General features: G+C 49.4%; 2 protein-coding genes and 1 long non-coding RNA gene across 5 annotated transcripts in view; 1 reads left to right on the top strand and 2 right to left on the bottom strand.

Annotated features, from left to right (window-relative positions):
- LOC309522359 overlaps nt 1-18,048 on the top strand; it is a 205,901-nt gene extending 187,853 nt beyond the window's left edge. The window contains exon 2 of the long non-coding RNA XR_014215069.1: nt 17,608-18,048. This is a non-coding gene — a long non-coding RNA (uncharacterized lncRNA). The remainder of the gene's footprint in view (nt 1-17,607) is intronic.
- LOC309522298 (LHFPL tetraspan subfamily member 5 protein-like) lies at nt 838-8,535 on the bottom strand. 2 transcript variants are annotated; one of them, XM_082205554.1, is made up of 3 exons: nt 7,529-8,535; nt 4,165-4,407; nt 838-973 (listed from the first exon to the last, which is right to left on the bottom strand). In XM_082205554.1, the coding sequence occupies exons 1-3, from the start codon at nt 7,959-7,961 to the stop codon at nt 945-947; spliced, it is 705 nt and encodes a 234-aa protein (XP_082061680.1). In that variant the 5' UTR covers nt 7,962-8,535; the 3' UTR covers nt 838-944. The 2 variants fall into 2 exon arrangements, 1 of the variants encoding a protein (XP_082061680.1); XR_014215005.1 differs by lacking the exon at nt 838-973 and adding an exon at nt 1,508-3,182 and having other exon boundaries at nt 3,360-4,407.
- The window catches only part of HDAC6 (histone deacetylase 6), a 39,923-nt gene continuing 29,298 nt past the window's right edge, over nt 13,143-23,767 (bottom strand). For both annotated transcript variants that reach the window (XM_082205387.1, XM_082205388.1), the window contains exons 24-29: nt 23,485-23,659; nt 21,335-21,693; nt 18,643-18,753; nt 18,389-18,535; nt 17,122-17,250; nt 13,143-15,094 (exon numbers count right to left, since the gene is read on the bottom strand). In XM_082205387.1, the coding sequence (XP_082061513.1) occupies nt 15,026-15,094; nt 17,122-17,250; nt 18,389-18,535; nt 18,643-18,753; nt 21,335-21,693; nt 23,485-23,659 (990 nt within the window). In that variant the 3' untranslated portion in view covers nt 13,143-15,025. The remainder of the gene's footprint in view (nt 15,095-17,121; nt 17,251-18,388; nt 18,536-18,642; nt 18,754-21,334; nt 21,694-23,484; nt 23,660-23,767) is intronic.

The raw sequence follows: 23,767 nt of genomic DNA on the forward strand, positions 1-23,767 counted from the left end.
CCTTCTGATCAGCAAGTCCTAGGCTCTGTGGTTTAACCCACAGCGCCACCTGCATCCCTTTTGAAAACAGCTATAGAAATAACTAATAACCAAGGATATCCGGAAACATCCTGTCCTGTGTTTGTCACAACCAGTGCTGTTTGTTCTCCTGCAGTTTGGCTCCCACTGAAACCTCCCTTGTTCATTTCGCTGTCCGCTATTGCCCAAAACTGAAAAAATAAATTACACAACTGACGGCATAATTGCATAATTAATTTCAGTGGAATAAAAAAAAATCAAAAACTATGCAGAAAATAAGGTTGATGGTTCACACAATGATCAGGAACTAAAAAAACGGGTGGACTTCAACATAGTGCTAAATGGAGAGAGAGAGAGAGAGAGAGAGTGCATGGGTGGGTGTGTCTAACAAGATCTACCGTATTTTTTGCACCATAACACTCACTTTTTTCCTCCTAAAAAGTAAGGGGAAATGTCTGTGTGTGTTAATAGAGGGAATGCCTACGGGTGGCATGCCTACGGATTTTCCTCCTCTAAAAACTACGTGCGTGTTATGGTCGGGTTCGTGTTATAGAGTGAAAAATACGGTACTTGGGTTTCCCCCCCACCCTCCAGAGAAGATTTAGCTGGTGGGATGGAAGTCCTGTTGCACCAACAGACCTTGTTCAGCAAATGCAGCAACTTCGTTGAATCCCACCCACTGATAGAAAAGACATATTTGCTCACACGATTTCCGTTCCTGACTTGGACAAACATGCAACCTGCAGCAATTTCTGCTTCCGTTTCAATTTCCCGCAGAATTCTCCAACATCCCTACTAATAACACATCACAATGTAGCATTTTTTAAAATAAAAAATATCTTTATTGCAACAGCTAGGCACAGCAAGAAAAGGGTTCTGTTGTGGCGTGCGACCGACTCTGAAGGATGTCCGTTAGGAAGGTGAGATCAGTCCGGAGTCAGTGCTGAAGTCACACCTGTGTGCATACAGGGAATGGGAAGAAAAAGACCTGGAAAGACACTGATCTTCTCGTGTCCCTGCCTAAGCAAGACATTTGCTCTCCAAAGGAGAGCCCCAATTCCCCCACCCCACCGAGGCCATCTGTCCTGCGCTCCTTGTGCTACTGACTGGAGCAAGTCGCTTCATCCTGCAACAAATGAATGACCTTTGGGGTCCGTTCCAGCTCTACAGTTCTACGATCCCATAACCTTCCCTCTGAACTAAGCAGGAACCATCATAGGTGATATTGTGGCACATGCCCTGCAAGCATATTTGGGTACGGAGGCCTTGGCTAGTGTCACATTGGCTAGTGTCCTGAAGGAGCATCTCCACCATAGCTGTCAACTTTTCCCTTTTCTTGCAAGGAATCCTATTCGGAATAAGGGAATTTCCCTTTAAAAAAGGGAAACGTTGACAGCTATGATCTCCACCCCCATCGTTCTGTCCGGACACTGAGGTCCAGTGCCGTGGGCCTTCTAGCGGTTCCCTCACTGCGAGAAGCAAAGCAGAGGGCCTTCTCGGTAGTGGCACCCGCCCTGTGGAATGTCCTCCCATCAGATGTCAAAGAGAAAAACAACTACCTGACATTTAGAAGACATCTGAAGGCAGCCCTGTTCAGGGAAGTTTTTAATGTGTGACATTTTAACGTATTTTTAATCTTTGTTGGAAGCCGCCCAGAGTGGCTGGGGAGACCCAGCCAGATAGGCGGGGTACAATTAATAAATTATTATTATTATTATTATTATTATTATTATTATTATTATTATCATCATCATCATCATCATCATCATCATCATCATCACATTCCAACATACCAAATTTCAGCTGCCTCTATTTTATAGGATACTAGGATTGTTATTATTTTTTCCTAGGTTTTTAGGTTTTTTAAAATAAATCTAAAACAGTGTCACCGCCACTATTTTAAAGGCATTTTTTAAGGACAAACTTCATACATCCAGGGTTGTTGTTTTTTGGTTATTTTTTAATTAAGTGTTTCTCCCATGCTGAGGGTCAGGGTTACAAGTATTGAGGGAGGAGATGTGAGCAGTTGCCCAGCAAGGCATGAATGGTTCTCTCATTTCCTCCCTATAAAGGTTTTCTTCATGTTCTAAGTCTATGTAACTCTCAGGCTGACCTTGACTTCAGACACAGAGTCAGGCTGCATACAAACCACATGTGTAAAGCACATGACTTGCCCCAAAGAATCCTAGGAGCTATAGGTTTTTTCCAAAAAAATATTCTGGGAAGTGTAGCTCTGTAAGGGCAAACTATACTCCACCAGGAGTCTTTGGGGGAAGCTGTCTGTTTTAAATTTATTTGTGTGTATGCAGCTGCAGTTAGTCAATTTATTTTTCCAGCGTGGAGAGGTAGCTTACAGATTTTCTGCTTCAGGAACCAAACTGAGCAGAGCCTTCTCTGTGCTTGGTGGTGAATATCCCATGGCTCTAGTGCCAGGCCTGAGATCCTGAGACATATCTCATGTGGGGCTTGCCAGGGTCAGAGAAAATGCACACCTTCTTGGATCAGGCATCAAGTTACAACCAAGATGGGGGCACTGACTACAAGCGGACCTCCTGCCCTTTGTGCCTCAAGCCACACAGGCCTCTAGCATGAGCAGTGATGTAGCGTGGGTTGCCAGTGGCCGGTGCAAGGCAAGTATCTTCGGTACCACCCACCAATAGGTTGGAAAAAAGAGGCAATAGGTTCACAACCTACCCAAGTGGCAGCTGCAGCACCCTGTGAGCGTTTAGCAGGGTGGAAAGCAAGACGGGGGATTGGTATCTTTCTAAAGCCTTGCAACCGGCCATACCCCAAATCCGCTCCTCAGTCTGCCCATGCAAACACAAGAGATTTTCTGTGTGGGAAGGGCACACTATTGTCTATTTATTATTCCTTTTTTAAAAAAATTGTGCCCCTAAGAATTTTGAGCCCAGGGCGACCCTCCCCCCCATGGCCCCACCCATGCTTATGCCACTGAGAGTGAGTTCTGTATACTCTATATCAGGGGTCAGCAAACTTACCGCGCCTCGGGCTGGTGTCTCCAGCGCCAATTGTGCGGTGGGCCGGAGGGCGGGGGAGCGCGTGCCCATACGCGTGCGCACACACTATTTCTGGCACACTTCCGGGTCGGAGAACGGAAATAGCTTGTGTGCATGTGCACGGGCCTCCTCCGGCCCAGATGTGCACTGGAAATAACGCTTGTGCACAGTGGCATAGCGTGGGGGGTGCAGGGGGGGCTGGCCGCACCAGGCACAATATCTGGGGGTTAGAGTTAGGGGGCACAAATCCACGGGTTAGGGGGCGCAAATCCACAAGTTAGGGGGCGCAAATTACTTGCCTTGCCCCGGGTGCTGACAACCCACGCTACGCCACTGCTTGCGCATGCACACAAGCTATTTCCAGTCCTCCTCCGACCCGGAAGTGGGCAGCCACCCAGCACGGCACCGATAAGAGCGGGCGACGGGGGTCGCCACGGGCCGGATAAATGAGTCCCACGGGCCTTACTTTGGGGACCCCTGCTTTATACTTTTCCCCTATAACTCACAGAGTGGCTGGGGAAACCCTGCCAGCTGGGCGGGGTATAAATAATAAATTTATTATTATTATTATTATTATTATTATTATTATTATTATTATTATTATTATTATTATTATCACCACCACCACAGAATCCCATTTTTGGTGGTGGTGGCAGTAGTGAGGCAACGGACCGCAGACTTTGAGTTCTTTACACAGAGACCTAGATAGTGCTTTGAAAAACACTGGAACAGGGTATGAGGAGAAAATGGGGCCTCCTCTACCGCCTTCCCACCCCCCACCCCACTTTGGTGGCAGCAAGTAAGGCAGCAGAAAACCCAGAGTCCTTAATCCCAGCTTGTGGCAGAAAGGGAGAGACTTATCAACACATTTGCATTAGCAGAAGCATCACCACCAGTTTTATTTCTCTGGTTTGGAGGAAAGGGAGGGGCTTCAGAGGTTCCTGGAAGACTGGGCCTCTTTGCTGCCGCCTCCAGCCCCCTCCACCTTTCCCCCATTTCAGATGCATCCTTGTGTCTCATTGGCCGTTGCTAGGCAGCAGCTGACATTCCTGCCAGCCTCGCATCTGAGCATCTGCTGGCTCCCATCCTTGCCCAGAATAACAGGGACGGGGGCTATTCTGCTGCTTACCTCTTCCTCCCGAGGGTGGCGCATAGCCTGCTGGTAGCAGAGCATCCTGCCGGTTCCCCAAGACGAAAGCCAGGGTGGCCAGTACCAGGGCATCAGCTATGCCCAGCAAGGCAAGGGTAAAGGCCCAGTGTATTGTGCAGGCACCCAGGGTGTAGCTCCTGGCCCGAGGCCCACAAAGAGCCCTGACTTCAGGGGCTCCCCAGCCGTCTGGGAAGACCAGGCAGCCAAGAGCCTGACAAGTTGCTGTGAGACAGAGAGAGACAGAGTTAATAAAGTTGATGTCCTTACACATAGGACCCACGTACCTACGGGTCCACCTCTCCTGGTATGCCCCACGGAGGACCTTAAGGTCCACAAATGACAACATTTTGGAGGTCTCAATTCGCAAGGTGGTTAGATTGGTCTCAACTAGGGCCAGGGCCTTTTCAGTACTGGCCCCGACTTGGTGGAACGCTTTGTCTCTAGAGACTAGGGCCCTGCAGGACTTGACATCTTTCCGTGGGGCCTGCAGGACAGAGCTGTTCCGCCTGGCCTTTGGTTTGGACTCTGTTTGACCCTTATGTTTCCCTCCCCTTATGGTTTTGATGTATGGGCTACTTTTAAAATGAAGCTGCGTTTTAAATTGCATTTTAACCTGTATTTTAAATTGGTTTCCCCCCCCTTATGTTTTTACTGTAATTTTACTGGTGTTAGCTGCCCTGAGCCTGGCTCTGGCCCGGGGGGGGGGCAGGGTATAAATAAAATATTATTATTATTAATACATACACCTCCATAGGATGATAATCTACTGATTCCCACCCCCAATCTTGATGCTTAACGCATAGCCTTGGGACCTACTTTCCCCGTGCTAGCTCCAGAGGGGGGAAAGATTGGGCTTTTGCCAGGACCCTGAAGACCAGCAGAGGCCCATTGCCCCCACAGTACTATAATTCTCACTTTGCTCAGCATGTTCTAGAATAGGCATGTCCAACTCCCAAGAGACTGTGATCTACTCCCAGTACAAAAAAATGGCAGTGATTGTTATGTACTGAGTTGAATAGGATCCAAATGGCAGCAGTTTGATTGGTCCTAGAACAATAGGATTCAGAATGCAGCAGTCTGATTGGTCCTAGAACAATAGGATCCAAAATGCAGCAGTTTGATTGGTCCTAGAACAATAGGATTCAGAATGCAGCAGTCTGATTGGTCCTAGAAGAATAGGATCCAGAATGCAGCAGTCTGGTCCACAGGAGCCACCCAATCCAGCTCCAGGTGGAAGGGAATCCACAACCTGATTGGCCTACAGGAGAATCCCGGAATTAGCCAATCACGTGGGGCCCATTGTGTAAATAATGTATATAAAGCAGACATTCTGGGGGAACTTCCATTCCTCCTCACCACTATGAGCTGAATAAAGAGCATGAAATCCACAGCGCCACCCGCGGGAGCTCAAAGAGGGGCACTATGTCTGAGGGCCCTCGGCATTCTGGAGTCAGCACTGTTCTCTCCCCCTACTCCAATCCTGGGGGGTGCAGGAGAGGACCCCATCCTTTGCCCCAAACATTTTGGTACTTGAGGGGGAAATCTGAATGATGTCACCCTCCTGCTAATTTATAAGGGGCACAATCCACCAGGAAGTTGTCTTGCAGAAGCCTCATTGAAATGGATAGGAGCAGCACAAGAGCACTACAAGGGAATTCTATCCCTCGGTCAGGGCTCTGTGTATACTGCAGTTGAGCAGGAACACGGAAAAAGCACAGAATACGGTAATGGGTACAGAATTCAGTTTTCCAAGAAAAGTAGCTTTTACTCTTTACAGCAGGTTTCTGGCCCTTAGGGCAGCAAAAGATATGCTAGAAGGAGTGCAGGCAGCATCTGCAGAAATCTCAAAAGATGGATGGTTAAATTGGATCTGGAGTCCTGCATAACTCCTTGCCCCTCCTCCGTGGCTAGCAAAACCAGAAGAAGAAATTGTTCAGAAATAGAGACAATTGCAGACTAAATTATGCAAAAGAAGAGAATTATGCAAATTTGCTCAACTTGCATAGTTCATAGGAAAATCTCTGCTGAGTCAGAACAAAGGCTTGCCAAGGTGGCTGACCGGGTGCCTTTTGGAAGCCCAAAGCAGAGCATGAAGGCAATAGCTCTCTCCAGCTGTGGCTCCACTGTTGTCCCTCAATGGGCAGGTATTCAAAATACCAATGACTGGTATTCGGAAAGGTGTTGATGGTACCTCTAATAATGGAGGAAGCATATGGCCATCATGACTAGTAGCCGTCCGCCCTGTCCATTGGCCTTGCTGCCTAAGAGATGAGAAGCCAATGGCATCTAGAGGGTCACCCGTTCTAAAACAGATACATTATGGTGGTCATGGTAGGACACCTATTTAAGGTTTTTTATCTGTCTCACTTCCACTTCCATATTGGCCTGACAACATGAGAATAGCTCTGTCTTCCTTGTAAGCCCCTCTTCATCTGATATTTAGAGCTGTTGTGTCTCTGATAGTGGAAGTAATACTACATACTCACCATGTCTAGAAGCCCCTGAGAGTCTTCTCCTCCATGAATTTGTCCAGCCCACTTCAAGTCAGTGGCCATCACAAAGCCTTGGGGGATTGAATCCCACAGTTTAACTGTGTGTTGTGTAAAGAAGGACTTTCTCTTATCTGTCCCCATTCTGCTTAAGCCGATGACTCTGAGTTCTAGATTTATAAGATGCAGAAAATACCAGAATCCGGGATCCCCCAATAAGACTGAACATAGGGGCAGATTCTAGGCAGATAAAAGGAAGGAGCCCACAGCTCAAATACCTTGTTGGTAAAGGCTAGGCAACCCACAGTCAAGGGTAGCAGGCAAGATTTATTCTCACAGCAGGTGAGTATTGGGGGACCCCACTTAGGTGGGGAGTAAAACCAGACTCCAGCTTATTGAGAATCAAGCCTACCTGTGGGTGCATAGCCTCATCTTGGATTGGGTCTGTTGGTCACACCAGCACGTGACTCACACTGTTGTTTGCCTTCTAAATATGTTATCAAGCAATCACATGGCTGGTTTCGGCAGGATATGACCCCGGGTGAACAGGTGTGTGTGTGTGTGTGTGTGTGTCTGTTTGGCAGTAGAAGAGACTCCCAGAAGAGGCAGTGGAATCCCCTTCCTTAGAGGTTTTTAAGCAGAGGATGGATGGCCATCTGTCATGGATTCCGGCATTTCAGGGGGTTGGACCAGATGACACCAGGGTCCCTTCCAAATCAAAGATTATTTGATTCCATGAACTTATTACCCTCCCACCCATTCCTTTCTAAAAGAAGGTAGCCCAGGCCTGCCTGCTCTCATCGCACTCAGGAAAGCTGCCATTTGCTCCCACCGAGAGGGACCTTCTCTCTCACCTGCTGAAAGCTGCTGCCAGGCACACACCTTGTAGACAGTCCCTGGGCTGCAGACCCAGAAGAGGCCCAAGGAAGCCACACTGCCCATCACCAGGACCAGGGCCATCAGGACAAAGACCGCGGCTGCCTTGAAGGACGGGATCGGGGTGAGGGTGACCAGTGACCCCTCGCACTGGAGGGTGCCATCCCGCTCCTTGCAGACTTGGTAGAGGCCGAAGGAGCCCACGGCGCTGACGCTGGGGTCAAAAAGGACCCCGGAGGGGGGCAGCTGGTAGGTGAGCGGCGCTGTCTGCACCCACGCCGGCTGGATCAGGACCACGACCTCCAGGACGCCGAAGCAGAGGGTGCAGCCAGCCCAGAGAGCTCCCACTGCCCTGGCATTGCGCACAAAGTCCGTCTGGTAGAGCGCAGCTGCTTCTCGGGCTGCCAGCATGGCTCAGCCCTCTTTCAAGGGGTCTGCCCGCCCTCTTGCACCCGGGGCAACCTCCACGAGGGAGCAGCTTTCCAGAGAAGGATACAGTGGGGAAGGGGGAGGGGGTCGCCGTGTCCCTTTTGCGCCACAATCCAGCGTGCGCCCACTTCCTCCGGCTGCGGATGCCCTGCTTTCGTTTTCAGCTCTTGGCTCCTCTCCTCCTCTGGGCAAATTTCTGCATTCCTCGGCTCCTGCAGCTGCAGCTTTCCCTGTCGCTGGTTCCAGGCTCCCTCTGGGGCGAGGGAGGGCTGCTCGGCTCGCTTCCTCCGCAGTCTCTCTGCATTCCTCTGCTGGGGCTGCTACCTTCCTTCCTTCCCCGAGATTGGCTACCTTCCTTTGCGGGGCGCCGAGGGAGGGAGATGCTGCTCTCCGGCTCTTCCCATCCTCATTCCACAAACCCGGATTTATTTCCTCCAGCGACGGAGGCAAAAGCAGCTGCCACTTGGCCCGGCGCCCAGGTTGACTTGGCCGCCTCGTCCTCGCCTCCCTAGCTCGGTCGCTCAGCAAGGAGCGGCCGGGAAGATGCTCCGCGCTCCCTCCACCTGCCCAGGGCGAACTCCCACACGGCGAGGATGGAGGCACGCTTTCATTTCCTGGCTTGGAAAAACAAGAAGCGATGCTTTGGGGCTGGGAAGGAAGAGGGCCCAGAATAGCTGTCCCTTTCCTCCAAAATGCACATCGGCTACAAAATGCGGGAATGCAGACAGACACATCTCATGGTCCTCTGCAGACAAGGGATTCGCGTTTCCAGCAGGGGGCAGGCAGCACAGTAGATTTTTAAATATTATTATCGACCTATATACAACATATACCGTATATCCATACAGTGGTACCTCAGGTTAAGTACGTAATTCGTTCCGGAGGTCCGTTCTTAACCCAAAACTGTTCTTAACCTGAAGCACCACTTTAGCTAATAGGGCCTCCTGCTGCCGCTGCGCCACCGGAGCACAATTTCTGTTCTCATCCTGAAGCAAAGTTCTTAACCTGAGTTACTATTTAAGGATTAGCAGAGTCTGTAACCTGAAGCGTATGTAACCTGAAGCGTATGTAACCCGAGGTACCTCTGTATTGTCATAGATCTTGCTAGAGTCTGTTAGGTAAAGGTAAAGGTACCCCTGCCCGTTCGGGCCAGTCTTGCCAGACTCTAGGGTTGTGCGCTCATCTCACTCTATACGCCGGGAGCCAGCGCTGTCTGCAGACACTTCCGGGTCACGTGGCCAGCGTGACAAGCTGCATCTGCTGAGCCAGCGCAGCACACGGAACGCCGTTTACCTTCCCACTGGTAAGCGGTACCTATTTATCTACTTGCACCCGGAGGTGCTTTCAAACTGCTAGGTTGGCAGGCGCTGGGACCGAACGACGGGAGCGCACCCCGCTATGGGGATTCGAACCGCCGACCATGTGATCGGCAAGTCCTAGGCACTGAGGTTTTACCCACAGCGCCACCCACATCTGTTAGTGAATGGTAAAAAAAATAAAAATAAACAATAGTATTTAGATAACCTTTGGGATTTGTTGTTGCTGTTGTTTAGTCGTGTCCGACTCTTCGTGACCCCATGGACCAGAGCACGCCAGGCACTCCTGTCTTCCACTGCCTCCCGCAGTTTAGTCAAACTCATGTTCGTAGCTTCGAGAACACTGTCCCGCCATCTCGTCCTCTGTCATCCCCTTCTCCTTGTGCCCTCAATCATTCCCAGCATCAGGGGTTTTTCCAGGGAGTCTTCTCTTCTCATGAGGCGGCCAAAGTCTTGGAGCCTCAGCTTCACGATCTGTCCTTCCAGTGAGCACTCAGGGCTGATTTCCTTAAGAATGGAGAGGTTTGATCTTCTTGCAGTCCATGGGACTCTCAAGAGTCTCCTCCAGCACCATAACTCAAAAGCATAAATTCTTCGACAATCAGCCTTCTTTATGGTCCAGCTCTCACTTCCATACATCACTAGTGGGGAAACCATAGCTTGAACTATGCCGACCTTTGTTGGCAAGGTGATGTCTCTGCTTTTTAAGATGCTGTCTAGGCTTTGGGATATTAGAGGGAAAATACAGGCTGCAAGCACTTCTTTTGCCAAACATGCAAACTATGAAACAATGGCCATCAAAGAAGGATCCTTGGGTCTGTGCAAAACAGGGGTGCCAAGGTTGGCAGGTGGGGAGGGAGGAGTGATGTCACACAGGAAAAATGTGCCCATTTAAAATTAGACTTGAAATAGCAAACAGAAGGGGAGGAGTTGCTCTTTCCCAGGGGGTTTCTGGGAACAAGGAAGTAGGCAGACCTCAATGCGGGGCCAAAGGGCAGAACCATCTTGGCAGATTGCAACTGAGGCAGGGAGATGGCTGCAGTGCTGGGGGAACAAGCCCCTCTTAAGTTGCAAATGCTTTAAACCCTCCATTGAAAGCTTCTGTTGTAAATTACAGATAGGTAGCCGTGTTGGTCTGCCATAGTCAAAATAAAAAAATTCCTTCCAGTAGCACCTTAAAGACCAACTAAGTTAGTTCTTGGTATGAGCTTTCGTATCTGAAGAAGTGTGCATGCACACGAAAGCTCATACCAAGAACTAACTTAGTTGGTCTTTAAGGTGCTACTGGAAGGAATTTTTTTATTCTGGTGTAAATGTGTGTAGTATTTCTTAATGGAACAGCAGTCCCTGCCGCACCTTGATTCCCAGTGGAAATGCACCCCAGGGTAAGCGCCTGGGACTCCCGGGAATCTTCTACCGCCTGGCAGAGACTGAGAGTTGTACGCAACCTTCGCAACGATATGTTATAAAGAACAACTGTACAATGTTCTAGTTCACAGAAGTTACACACCTGTGCCTGGGCTTCAGACTGCTAGGGCTCTAGTGCTCCACACAAAGAATTTAAGCCATTAAAGGTAAAGGGTAAAGGGACCCCTGGCCATTAAGTCCAGTCACGGGTGACTGGGGTTGTGGCGCTCATCTCGCTTTACTGGCTGAGGGAGCCAGCGTTTGTCTGCAGACAGCTTCCGGGTCATGTGGCCAGCATGACTAAGCTGCTTTCTGGCAAACCAGAGCAGTGCATGGAAGCGCCGTTTACCTTCCTGCCAGAGCAGTACCTATTTATCTACTTGCACTTTGACATGCTTTTAAACTGCTAGGTTGGCAGGAGCAGGGACCAAACAACAGGAGCTCACCCCATCACAGGGATTCGAACCACTGACCTTCCGATCGGCAAGCCCTAGGCTCTGTGGTTTAGACCACAGCGCCACCCGCCATTTAAGCTGTTACGGACAAGCATTTAGCCATGTCAGAGGCCAGTTGTGGTGATGCAGTTCAGACACAAGGTGGGCATCACAGCAAAAGCTAGACTTAAATGCCAGAGCTCTGAGTTCTCTGTGAAGACCTTGTTGCTGCCGGGCATTCAAGTAGGTGGTGCTGGAGCAACGAAAGTCTCTCTCTACCCGCCATCTCACGTGCAATATGGGGGATGGTGTGATGTTAAGAACACTGAACTACTTAGAATCATAGAATTGTAGAGTTGGAAGGGACGCCAAGGGTCATCTAGTCCAACCCCCTGCAATGAAGGAATCTCAGCTAAAGCATCCAAGACAGATGGCCATCCGATCTCTGGTTAAAAACCTCCAAGGTAGAAGAGTCCACCACTTTTCAAGAGAATCTCTTCCACTGTTGAACAGCTCTTCCTGTCAGAAAGTTCTTCCTGAGGTTTGGGTCATAGCCTCCGGGATTTACGACACCACTTGCTCTGACCTTTCAGCAAACATACCAACTTGTGGCATCATGCAAACACAAATATGTCTGGAGTGTTTTTTAAAACACACACACACACACACACACACACACACTGACTTGCTGAGCCCAAATGACTTAGGCCGCAGACCTAAGAGCCACAAAAGTTTTGATCACAAGAGTCTGCTATTAAAGAGGCGAAAAATCCTATTGTTTTTGCCAAGGCTATCAGAGGGAGAAGATGCAGCCTGCCCCCCTCTTGTACTCAGACCAAGCTCCAGGATCTGCTGAATTCCTATGTGCGGCACAAATGTGCAAGACTGCAGAGAGTAAGGAGTTAAGGCCATCAAACTATATCTGAAAAGTGGGTACTGTCAAAAATCTTTCCATCATTGGAGCAAGGGTTTCACCAAGTGTGGCATCAGATCACCCAAGGCAGAAAGGTACATATAGGTGTGGACCAACTCTGGTGGATCAACACAACATTATGGATAACCGAAAGGTAGGTAAAAAGTAGATCCTTAAGGGACCAGGCTGGAAAAACTGCAAGTGGATTTTGTGACAAACTATGTGCAAAACTATGGGATGCAGGTGGTGCTGCGGATTAAACCATAGAGCCTAGGACTTGCTGATCAGAAGGTTGGCGGTTCGAATCCCCGCAACGAGGTGAGCTCCGGTTGCTCGGTCCCTGCTCCTGCCAATCTAGCAGTTCAAAAGCATGTCAAAGTGCAAGTAGATAAATAGGTACAACTCCAGCGGGAAGGTAAATGGCGCTTCCGTGCGCTGCTCTGGTTCGCCAAAGCGGCTTAGTCATGCTGGCCACATGATCCGGAAGATGTACACCGGCTCCCTCGGCCAATAAAGTGAGATGAGCGCTGCAACCCCAGAGTCGGCCACGACTGGACCTAATGGTCAGGGTTCCCTTTACCTTTTTATTTGTGAAACCAAGTATCTATTGTAAACTGCCGTGGCTTACTCAAAGGCTGCATCCAGTGAACTGGCATTTGCTGGACAGGGATAAGGAGGTGGAGGAAACTTGCCTGAATCTCTGGAACAGACTGGGATAAATACAAATTTAGATGCAGAATGACAAACCCACACATCTGGCAAAACACCCCCCAGCCTCAGCCCCAGCTGCATCCTGCACATAGTTTTGACAGATGGCCAAGGGGGGATGTGTCAGAAATGGAAGAGAATGAGCTTCTATTACACACAGAGGCTCTAGCAGGTCATCAGGTGTGCAAAGCCTCCCCAAGGGTCACGTGTCACGAGGGTGTACGTCACGAGGAAGCAGAGAGGGCACTAGCAGCCAGTGGGCAGAGCATAGGCATGGCCCCAGTGGCAGCCCACGAGGAGGGCACAGTCATGGGATCACAATTTAAATGGCTTAGCATTGGACGAAGCAATCTGTCCCCGCTCCCCAGATCTAAAACACAGCCACTCCATTCACAGAAACACTTTATTTGAATAATTAGAAAGATTATAAAATTGAGCAGAGAAACAATGGCAAAGGAAGTAATCATATGCAAAGGATTTTTTTAGGCTATAATGTAACTAACTCCCCACTTATAAGGTTCAGTGAACCCCCACCCCCCTCCTTTATATCATGGTATGAGTTCGGCCCCTTTAGCAAGGAAGAGGGGGGAACTGTGTTGAACTCCCCAATCCCAGCCAGCATGGCCAATGTGGTCAGGGATGATGGGAGCTGAAGCCCAATAATATCCAGAGGATGAAAGGTTCCCCATCTCTGCCCTAAAGGCACCCCCCCTGCCCCCCAGCTTACCAGAGCCGGCCCTGATAAAACTGACACCCCCCCACCCTCCCCATAAGCCCTTTTCAACCCATCTTTTCTCAAACCTCTTTTTTATGGACAGAGTTATGTGTCGCCTTGACCCTGACCCCATTCGGGTTTTTTATTGGTTCAAGGTGAGGGGCAATCTGTGGTTGCCTGGAATCCAGTAAGGAAGGTGCTCCTCTGAACCACTTTGAGCCAGACAGGGTTGCCAAAGCCTTTTCCATTTGCCCATCCCTGCCGCTCATTGCCCAGGGTACAGCTCTCGGTTGCCCTTTGGAAGGACTGGCCGTGCTCCTTGCTTAAGACGACAGGCCAGCAAACATTTCCCACAAGCACAGTAACCAAGGCCCAATTCTCACATTCTCCTTTTGCAGCAGAACTGCAGGATGCCCAAATACTGCAGGAAACAGTGTGCGAATAATGTAGCTTTGGCATGCTGAAAGCAGAGTTTTAAATGGCCCCATTTTACACGCACCTTCATAGATGAGCTGCCCCCCCCACACACAGAGAGAAACACACACACAATTTTGAGTCCACATACAGTGATGGGGCAGGAATGGGAAGTATGTGAGAATCTGGCCTTAGAAGAATGATAAGATAGCCTTCACGGCATCAGGAGAGAGCGTTTCAGATCCCATGCTCCTGTCTCTATAATCTAGAGAGAAAGACCCCTTAGGCCATCCTCTCAAGCATCTTGCATGTTCTCTGCTACATGCAGCACCAAATACCGTAGAACCTTGGAACAAGCAAACCGAAGACTATCATCAAATATATATATGTATATAATTGCGGGATGTCAGCCACTTTAGAGGAACTTGGACCTCCAACCGTTTATATTTCAAGCCTTCTGGAGATGAACCTCTTCTAGCCACAGGATTCCGCTTGCCCAAAACATGCTTTTGTCTCAACTAGTTGCAGAAACATTCTTGATTAATAGGGGGTGGGCAGAGGGGAGAGGAGATAAGAGGAATACATCCCTCTAGAGTGGCTGAGGAAACCTAGCTAGATGGGCAGGATATAAATAATAAATTATCATCATCATTATTATTATCATCCCTCCTTTCTCAGTTCAGCATGGTTTCCCTCCAACCTAGCAACTTTAGTATGGAGGGGAGAGGGTGATTTGGGAAAAATATGTGGCAATTTGAGACAGGATGGAATGGGTGTGTTGTGCAATCAGACTCTGGAAATGTGAGCAGAGATAAATGCCTGCCTTTCCAAGAAAAACATGCGCTTCTTCAGCAACAGGGAAAGCAAGTCACCTCTGCCCGGAAGTGAAGAAATCCCCAAGGTTGATTTGAAATGGACCCAATCGTGGAATAAACCAGAAAGGAACATTCTTTGTCCTTGTGGAAGCAATGAGGTCGCTGGTGTTTGATTCGTGGCTGCTGGTGGTATTGCATTGATGATTGCTGACTATTATTTGGCACATCAAGAGCCCTTGAAGCATCAGGTTCAGTTCAGTGAGGTCAAACGATGGTAGATTGTGCTGCATTCTGTATTAGCTGCTCCTTACAAAGGGAGTTGCTTTAGGAAGGTACTGCCATGTCCACGCCAAACTTCAGCCGGTGAGCCTGGCTCTTGGCTTCAAAGAGAATCTGGGAGAGGGGAGAAGCCCAAAGGAACAATACTAATAATAATATTGATAATAAACGCACAAAATAGTGTCAAATCAGACTACAATTCAAGAAAACCTCAGGCATGAAGAGCATTGCTGGTGGTGAGAATTCCTCTGCACTGGATTCTACCACTGCACCCAGGTGGGCAGTCACCTCCCACTAGCGGAAGGAAGCGCAAATCCCCAAAATAGGGGAATGTGGAGCCAGGGCCCTGGAAGATTTCTGTTGTGTGAGCACTAAGTTGTTCTGCTCACATAATGTCTCGGTTGAAGTCAACCCAGAAAATAGTCCCATTGGGAGCAATAGGACTCACTCCCTAGTCTAGGGGTAGCCATAGAGAGTGCCTTCCAAATGATGGGAGTTGCGATCCAAAATGTCAGGAAGGTAACATAGAGGCTGCACCTGCCGTAGTCAAGGAAAAAGGAGCCTGTGCTCTTCCAGATGTTGCTGGAATCCAGCTCTCATCATACCTGCCCTGGTATTTGATGGGGCGCTGCTGCTGAACACGAGGGCTCCGTTTAACTATTCTGGCCAATCAGTGACATTCCTAGCAGCACAGCAGGTGCAGTGGGAGGGGCCTGGCACTTGGAGCACCTCCCACTTTTTGGACGCATCAGCTGCCATTATTCCGAAGCAGAAGCCTAGGATTATTCAGGAGATGGGGCTGGAAAAGAGAAGTCATGTGCTTTCAAAATACTACTTTCCACCACGCTGTTTTCCTGAAGAAGCATGGCTGCTGTTTTGTTTCATTTCTCATGAAGGGAAAATAATTCCTTTGAAGGAGTGTAGCTTCTTACTGGGTGGGACTTTGCACTCTCCCTCTTACAGGGATGTTGGAAATTTCCAGTGGGCACAAGAACAGAAACGGCCAGTCTTTGCTTATTCATCCCATGTCCGGAAAGAAAATCAATCGAGTGAATATGATTGGCATTCACTGTAGCTGTTTTCAGTCTGCAAATGATGACGTTTTTACCACATTTGCACTGGTTTCCTTTGCACTGAAATGAATGGCCTCTGTGTTGAAATCAGTGGTGTGGGTTAATGTCATGCTAAAGTAATTAACTACATCATTAATTACGTACATAAAATTCCACCATAGCAGACTGCGAGGCAAAAAACCTTCAGTGCTGCCAGCAGAAACACATTCCATGCAGTTCATAGAATCCTCTCTGCAAAGAGCGAATTTGCTCTGCTCTCAGCATAATGGAACGGAATAGCCCCAGGTGGGAGAGAAATCCCTCTGGATTCTCTGTTAATGGAAGAAGTTGGCCCCATCAGAGAACAATCTCTTGTCAATAATAATGGAACATTCCACCCACACTCTTTTTTAATGCCACTGTCAATCAAACTTTTTTCTTAAAAAGAGCTAGAGTGAAACAAAGCCCTTACTTGCTGTTCCCAGTTCTTTTTCTCTGGGGGTACGCAGGAGTACACATACCCCTAAACATTTTATGAATCTTTGTACTTTTGTCCATTTACTGTATTTATTTTTTCCGATTTGAACTATAAAATGGTGATTTTCTTGAGTCAAAATGAGAGTACCCCAAACATTTTTTTAGAAAAAAAAAAGCACTGGCTGTTCCTGTTCAAAAGCTGCCAAAAGCTTACTTTTGTATCTCAATGGGGGAAAGCATAATGCACATAGTGAATTCAGTACCCAAGTAAACTAGTTCAGCGGCAAACCAGATTATGTCACTCCAAGTGCACTGGGGCTGGAACCCCTTAAAAGCAACAGCCATCAGATTATCTTGGGGCTCCCCGAGAGGGGTGGAAGCTCCTACCAAGCCTCAAGTAATGATTTGCAACCCCAGCTGATGTTCCACCAAGCAATGCAGCTCAGACGGCTATGTATCATTTGTGTTGAATGACAGGACTGATGGGGGTGGGGGTGTCCGTTCCCCAAGCAAATGTGCATCTCATCACACTGGTTTGGTATTTCCAAGCAGAAGGGCAAACCCCTGGGAAAGGAAAGGGTGGGGAAAGGACCAAAGCACGACACAACTCACCGGGTGGTGGACATAGGCTTGGCATCCATAGCACCAGACAGAGAGGTCCGCAAAGCTAAGAACCAGCGGATGCCCAGACTCTGAGTTGTGAGCTACCATATGTTGCTTAATGTAGCGGCCACAGCAAACCTGAATGGGGTGGAAGAAAGCAGGCTTAGATGATGGTGGAAACGGCTCCAAAAGACAAGACTAACCTTCGGAATGGACCAAATAGACTCATTTGAAAATGAATAAACCAAGGACAGCTCAACTCTTCTGCTCTTAGAGAGGACGGACCACACATCAGCACCCCATCTGGCAAGTATGAGAAGCTGAGGAGGAAGACAGAAAGCAGATACAGTGGTACCTCGGGTTACAGACGCTTCAGGTTACAGGCTCTGCTAACCCAGAAATAGTACCTCGGGTTAAGAAATTTGCTTCAGGATGAGAACAGAAATTGGGCGGCGGCAGCACGGTGGCAGCGGGAGGCCCCATTAGCAGTTTCAGGTTAAGAACGGACCTCCGGAACGAATTAAGTACGTAACCAGAGGTACCACTGTACTGTGGAGTGGATCACCTCAGAGAAATCAAGGGGGCAAGTCAGCAGGCCACAGAAGGCAGTCTGCACAGTGCCTCGACATGTTTAAGGACAATACAACATGGAGAGAAATCTCCTTGCATACAACAAATACAGTGAACCCCACAGCAAGGAGGGAAAGGGGAAAAAACAATCTTTCCCAACGGAAATGTAACTGGGGTACAAAAAAGACAGCATAGTGTGGCAATTAAGAGCACTGGGCTAGGACTGGGGAGATATAGGTTCAAAACCTCACTGAGTCATTAATAAAACTCACCCTAATCCCCCCCTCCAGACTGCCATCATTTGAGGTTCCCCCATTACCGAAGCTCCAGTAGTGGTGGCTTATCTGTTAGCTGTTAAACCAAGTATACACAACCCTTAAAAAAACAAAAACCTGAAAACCCGGTACTGTTAATTCACTTTATGGATGGTGGGGGTCACTCCCAGTTTACCTAAGCCCCCCCCCCCGCTTGCCCACCTTAAAGGTAAAGGTAAAGGGACCCCTGACCATTAGGTCCAGTCGTCGCCGACTCTGGGGTTGCGGCGCTCATCTCGCTTTATTGGCCGAGGGAGCTGGCGTACAGCTTCCGGGTCATGTGGCCAGCAAGACTAAGCCACTTCTGGCAAAGCAGAGCGGCACACGGAAACGCCGTTTACCTTCCCGCCGGAGCGGTACCTATTTATCTACTTGCACTTTGCCCACCTTACCTTGTAACAAATCAGACAGACCCAATTCTCTGCCATGCTGCCACATTCTGCACAGGGCTCCAGCACATTCAAGCCAAGGGAAGGCACAGGGAGCACGGAGTCAAGGTGGGGGCACCATGGCAAGGGAGTCACAGCATAAAACAGCCCCTAGAAAGAGAGAGAGGATCATCTCTGCATCCTGGCACCCAACCTCAAGCCCAGCCAGGCCCAGAAAATCCAATCCCAGGTACCCTCCCATCTCTCCCCAAACTCACTTCATCTGCCAGGTCTTCTTCAAGCGGGTCACAGGAAGAAGAGCAGCCACCTGCAGCTTCGTCAAGCAGAATAACCTCCGCTAGCATTGGGGGGCTAGCCGGTGGGCTTACCTGGTTGAAGGAGGGGTGATGGAGGAAAGAGAAGAGAGATTTAGGGTCAAGTCTTGCTTCAGATATCAGAGAGACGTGAAACCCAGCGATTTTTCATTCCAAGCACACCACGGGCAACACTACACTTCTAGAATAAAGGAGCCTCCAGTACGTAGAAACACAAGCAGTGAAGTGGGAGGGGGTGCAACCAGCCCCCTGCCCTCCTTTTGGAGGAAAAGGCTTGTGTGGGAGCAGCTTAGCCCCCCTTTCTGCTGTGTTTTCTTATTTAGAAAAGAAATGCTGTTTCAGGGGGAGGAGAAAGAAGACAGAGATTTGGGGAAAAGTTGAGTGGGCATCCTGCCACAGGCTGAGGGCCACTCCACTGTCCCTCAGGCCTTGTTGGGGGGGGCGGACTATATTTTGAAGGGAAAAAATGAACGAATTCCTATGCCCTACAAATAACCCAGAGATGCATTTTAAATAAAAGCACACATTCTACTCATGTAAAAACACACTGATTCCCGGACCATCTGCAGGCCGGATTTAGAAGGTGATTGGGCCAGATCCGGCCCCCGGGCCTTAGTTTCCCTACCCATGATTTAGAGTAGTAATTCCACGCCACCGTGCCCCAAAACAGGACTCTTTATAGCAGGCACCCCCAACCTGCAGCCCTCCAGATGTTTTGGCCTACAACTCCCATGAGCCCCACCTAACAGGACCAGTGATCAGGGATGATGGGAATTGTAGTCCAAAACATCTGGAGGGCCAAAGGTTGGGGATGCTTGCTTTATAGCCTTTATGGAATATGACAGAGGACAAGTTCCCAGAATAAGCTTGCCCAGCACTATCAATCTTCTCCCTCCAGTTTGAAGCCACGGAGGATGGTTGGGTGATTTCTAGGTACATTCTGCATAGAAGCAGGGCTGGTACCCCAGAATCCTTTTCACTGTGCAGGAGCCATATGACAAACAAGCCAATGGGGAAATTATTCCCTGAAGAAAAAAAGTGGGTAGTCCAGAAAAGCTACTGATCTAGAGAAGAGTGTGTGGCAGGTACAGCAAGATTCAGCCGAGCACAGGCCACTGTCGCAGCATACATTTAGATCTCAGGGACAGCTCTACTAAACGTCATGGCTTCCCCCCAAAAAATCTGGGAGATATAGTTGTTAATGGGTGCTGAGAGTTGCTAGGAGATCCCTACTCCCCATAACAGAGCTACAACTCCCAGAGTGGTTCAATAGTCCATCCTTCTTTCCAGGGAACTCTGAGAAATGTAGCTCTGAGGGGAATAAGGGTGGCGCCTAGGGGTTGCTGATCAGAAGGTCGGTGGTTTGAATCCCCGTGACAGGGTGAGCTCCCGTTGTTCGGTCCCTGCTCCTGCCACCTGGCAGTTTGAAAGCACCTCAAAGTGCAAGTAGATAAATAGGTACCGCTCCGGCGGAAAGGTAAACGGCGTTTCCGTGTGCTGCTCTGGTTCGCTAGAAGTGGCTTAGTCATGCTGACCACACGACCCGGAAGCTGTACGCCGGCTCCCTTAGCCAGTAAAGCAAGATGGGTGCCGCAACCCCAGAGTCGTCCACAACTGGACCTAACAGTCAGGGGTCCCTTTACCTTAACTAACAACTCTTAGCACTGTTCATGAATTACAGATCTCAGAATTCAAGGATGCCAAATTTTGTTAGGGGTTGCTAAGAGGTTCCTATTCCCCCTCACAGAGCTACAATTCCCAGAGTTCCCTCCCGGCTGTTACAGGCACCCCCAGGATCACTCCTCCTTTGTCCCTGACAAACCTTCAAATGTCTGTTCCAGTTTTAAAAGCTCCAGTCAGATTTACAACACAAATCAGGGCTCGTTCACACTTCTGCTTCTCCCATGCCTAGAAAGCACAGGTCCAAGCAATTTTAATAATAAATAATAATAATAATAATAATAATAATAATAATAATAATAATAATAATTATTTATTATTTATACCCTGCCCATCTGGCTGGGTTTCCCCAGCCACTCTGGGCGGCTTCCAACTGAATATTAAAAGCAGTATTTTCCATTTGTCTCTTGCTTTCTAGGCATGGGTTTGCCTTTCCCCCAGAAAACTGTCGCGAATTCCTCGCGGTGCTTTTAGCAGAAACGCTCAGAGTCCCAGGTTTTTCCAGTGCAGTCTTTTTAATGTGAGCTATATACAGGTATTTACAAAAACAGTCCATACAGAGTACCTGCTCCTTAAGGCAAACGAATACTCTCCACCACAGCACCACCACACCACACTACAGCACCACCACCACACTTACTGTTGAACAGGCTTTCCTTTTTAAAACAGGTGATAGCCAATCACATTCCTGCTGAGCCACTCTGACCCAGCACTTCACAGAGTATTGCACCAGCCTGTTGAAGCCTGCAGACTTACTCATCACCCTGCGAATCCCAACAAAAACCTGCTCTTTTGTTCTAAATCAGAGCTAACACCAATCCGGAGAAAACCCAATTGCTTTGCTCTGATTAAGTGGTAAACGGTGTGTTTCCCCAGGGGAAAGCAGCAAGGCAAGCGCAAGTGTGGGTGAGCCCTCACACTATGGCTTGCACTGGCACAGCTGCCTGGCACCTACCTCTGCCTCTTTGCCAGGAGACTCCGCTCCACCCGTGGGGCGCCCTGTCGACATGCCGTCCTTCTGGGTATCCACTGCTGGCTCAGCTTCTCCAGGGGAGGCCCCAACCGTGTGCCCAGCCTCTTCGCCCACCGGACTGGAATCGGGGGAGAGGGAACTGGAAGCTGTCTCTGCCTCCTCGGCAAGGCGGTCTTCCAGCTGGAGGGAGCTCAGAGCCAAAACGGCATCATTCAAGGTATTCACAGGTTGAGCGCCGGGGCTCTGAAGCAGCTCCAGGGGGGCCTCCGGGGGGATTTCATCTGGAATGGGAGTTCCTTTCCCAGCTCGAGTCCTGGGCTTCTCCCACAGAGGAGCAGGCACTGGGGAGACAAGATATAAGTTGCTCCTCCTCTTCCCACAACCAATTGTTCCAAACGGAGCCAGAGAGATAGGAGAGTGCCAACTCCAGCTTCCCTTCCTGGCCTGTTTTGCCTCGCCTTTCTGTCTCCTGGCACCTGCTTCTTCTCACCCCTGTCCTCAGGCCCCTGCCTCCTCCCCCAACTCTCTCCAGTCCTATTCTGAAGCTCACCCCCTCCTGGCAGTGTCATGTAGATAAGGGGATGTTGTGACATCAGCAGTCATTCTACCAATCCTCAGTGCCATTTCAGGAGGAGACTTCTTTGCCCGCCTCCTGAGCTGTGCTGGTTGCTAGGTGCGCAGGATCATAGAACTGCAGAGTTGGAAGGGACTGTGAGGATCATCTAGTCCAACCCCCTGCAAGGCAGGAATCTTTTGCCCAACGTGGGGCTCGAACCCACAACCTTGAGATTAAGAGCTGCTGACATCACAATCGCCCTGAAAGATCCACCCCCAACAAGCTGTCCTACTTCCTTCCCCATGTAGTTTTTGCAGAGGAGGCAGATATCACCGGAGATTACCCCCAGATGAAAGGTTGAAGCTTGCCTAACATGCACCTCGAAGTTCCAGGAGGAAATAAAGAGAGGCTGCGGTTGAGCAGGCCGTGAGCACCAGCTGCAGTGATCTTCCACAAGTGGCTTAGCAAAGGAAATGTGGGGCTTCCACCACATGATGTAAGAAGGCAAGGCATGTGCTCTGTGGAGAAAGTGACTTTGACCCACAGTTTCTGCATTCCAGGGCATTTTCTTCTGAACAGCCACAGAAATATTTCATCACAAAACCTTCTCCCCCCTCCATCTCTTTGGAGTCTCAGGTCTGATCACTGCCTTACCTGTGCACTTTTAACTTCAGGCCTCTCCTCTATGCTTCCCTGTAGACCTATTCAGCTGCAGCCTCTCTGCCTGGCCCTCTTTTGCAATGAATATTGAAACATGGCCCACACAGAATATTGAAACATGGCCCACATCGGTGCATGGCTGCACCGATGTGGGAGAGTCACAACCCAATCTCCACCCCCTGAATTGGGACTTTCCTGGCAGTTGCCCCCAGGCCCTTAAAGCTGCTCAGCAGGTTGAGATGTGCCCTATTGCTGCCTTTCATATGCAGCAGACACCCAACTTGGCAGGCTGGAACTGGTAACATTTGATATGCAAAATTGACAGAATCCAGAGTCCACCACCCCTGCAGTAATGTTTACATCAACCCAGTACAGTGGTGCCCCGCAAGACGAATGCCTCGCAAGACGGAAAACTCGCTAGACGAAAGGGTTTTCCGTTTTGGAGGTGCTTCACAAAATGAATCTCCTATGGGCTTGCTTCGCAAGACAACAATGTCTTGCGAGTTCCTGCTGGGTTCCCCCCCCCCTTTTTCTAAGCCGCTAAGCCGCTTATCAGCTGATCTGATCAGCAGATAAGCCGCTAAAAGCCGCTAATAGCGCTAATAGTGCTAATCCGCTAATCCGTCAATGGGCTTGCTTCGCAAGACGAAAAAACCGCTAGACGAAGAGAATCACAGAACGGATTCTTTTCGTCTTGCGAGGCACCAATGTAGTGTTACTCCCCGACCCACAGGAGAGGCGAGGGGGGCAGGGTGATGAGGCTGACAAACAGAGCTTTGCCTAAAGGCCACTCTGTGAATTCATAGCAGAGACCTATCAGCCCCCAGCTCACACCCTAACCCTTTACATTGCAATAGTTCTGATGCAGAGCATTCACCACCAAGGAACAGAGGAGGACAGGAGAGAGACAATTCACCTTCCAGCCGCAGGCTTGCCCAGTACTTGCGGTGCACAGTGGCTGCATTGGCCAAAGATTGCAGGGCACTGGGGTGGGGGGCCTTGAGGCGTCCCAGCGGGGGCAGAGGATCCCCCAGGAGGCTGCGTGTGCACATGGTCATGGATTCCGAGATCGATTCTAGGTTGTAGCCGCCCTGGAAAAGAGGGAAGGGAAAGTTCAGAGAAACTGCACCCCGGATGCAACCACGTATGAGTCTGCTGGGCAAGTCCTGCATGTTCACGATGGAGGTGTGGAATTTGCT

This window comes from Podarcis vaucheri (assembly GCF_965113315.1).
Source record: "Podarcis vaucheri genome assembly, chromosome: 17".
Taxonomy (NCBI): Eukaryota; Metazoa; Chordata; class Lepidosauria; order Squamata; family Lacertidae; genus Podarcis; species Podarcis vaucheri.

What these genes read in the sequence shown, in the direction of transcription:
- LOC309522298 (XM_082205554.1), bottom strand. Translation starts at nt 7,961, where the DNA reads ATGCTGGCAGCCCGAGAAGCAGCTGCGCTCTACCAGACGGACTTTGTG. An exon ending in CTGGCAGCAGCTTTCAGCAG is followed by an intron (nt 4,408 to 7,528) that starts GTGAGAGAGAAG and finishes TCTGTCTCACAG; the next exon opens with CAACTTGTCAGGCTCTTGGC. An exon ending in GCCACCCTCGGGAGGAAGAG is followed by an intron (nt 974 to 4,164) that starts GTAAGCAGCAGA and finishes GTATGCACACAG; the next exon opens with GTGTGACTTCAGCACTGACT.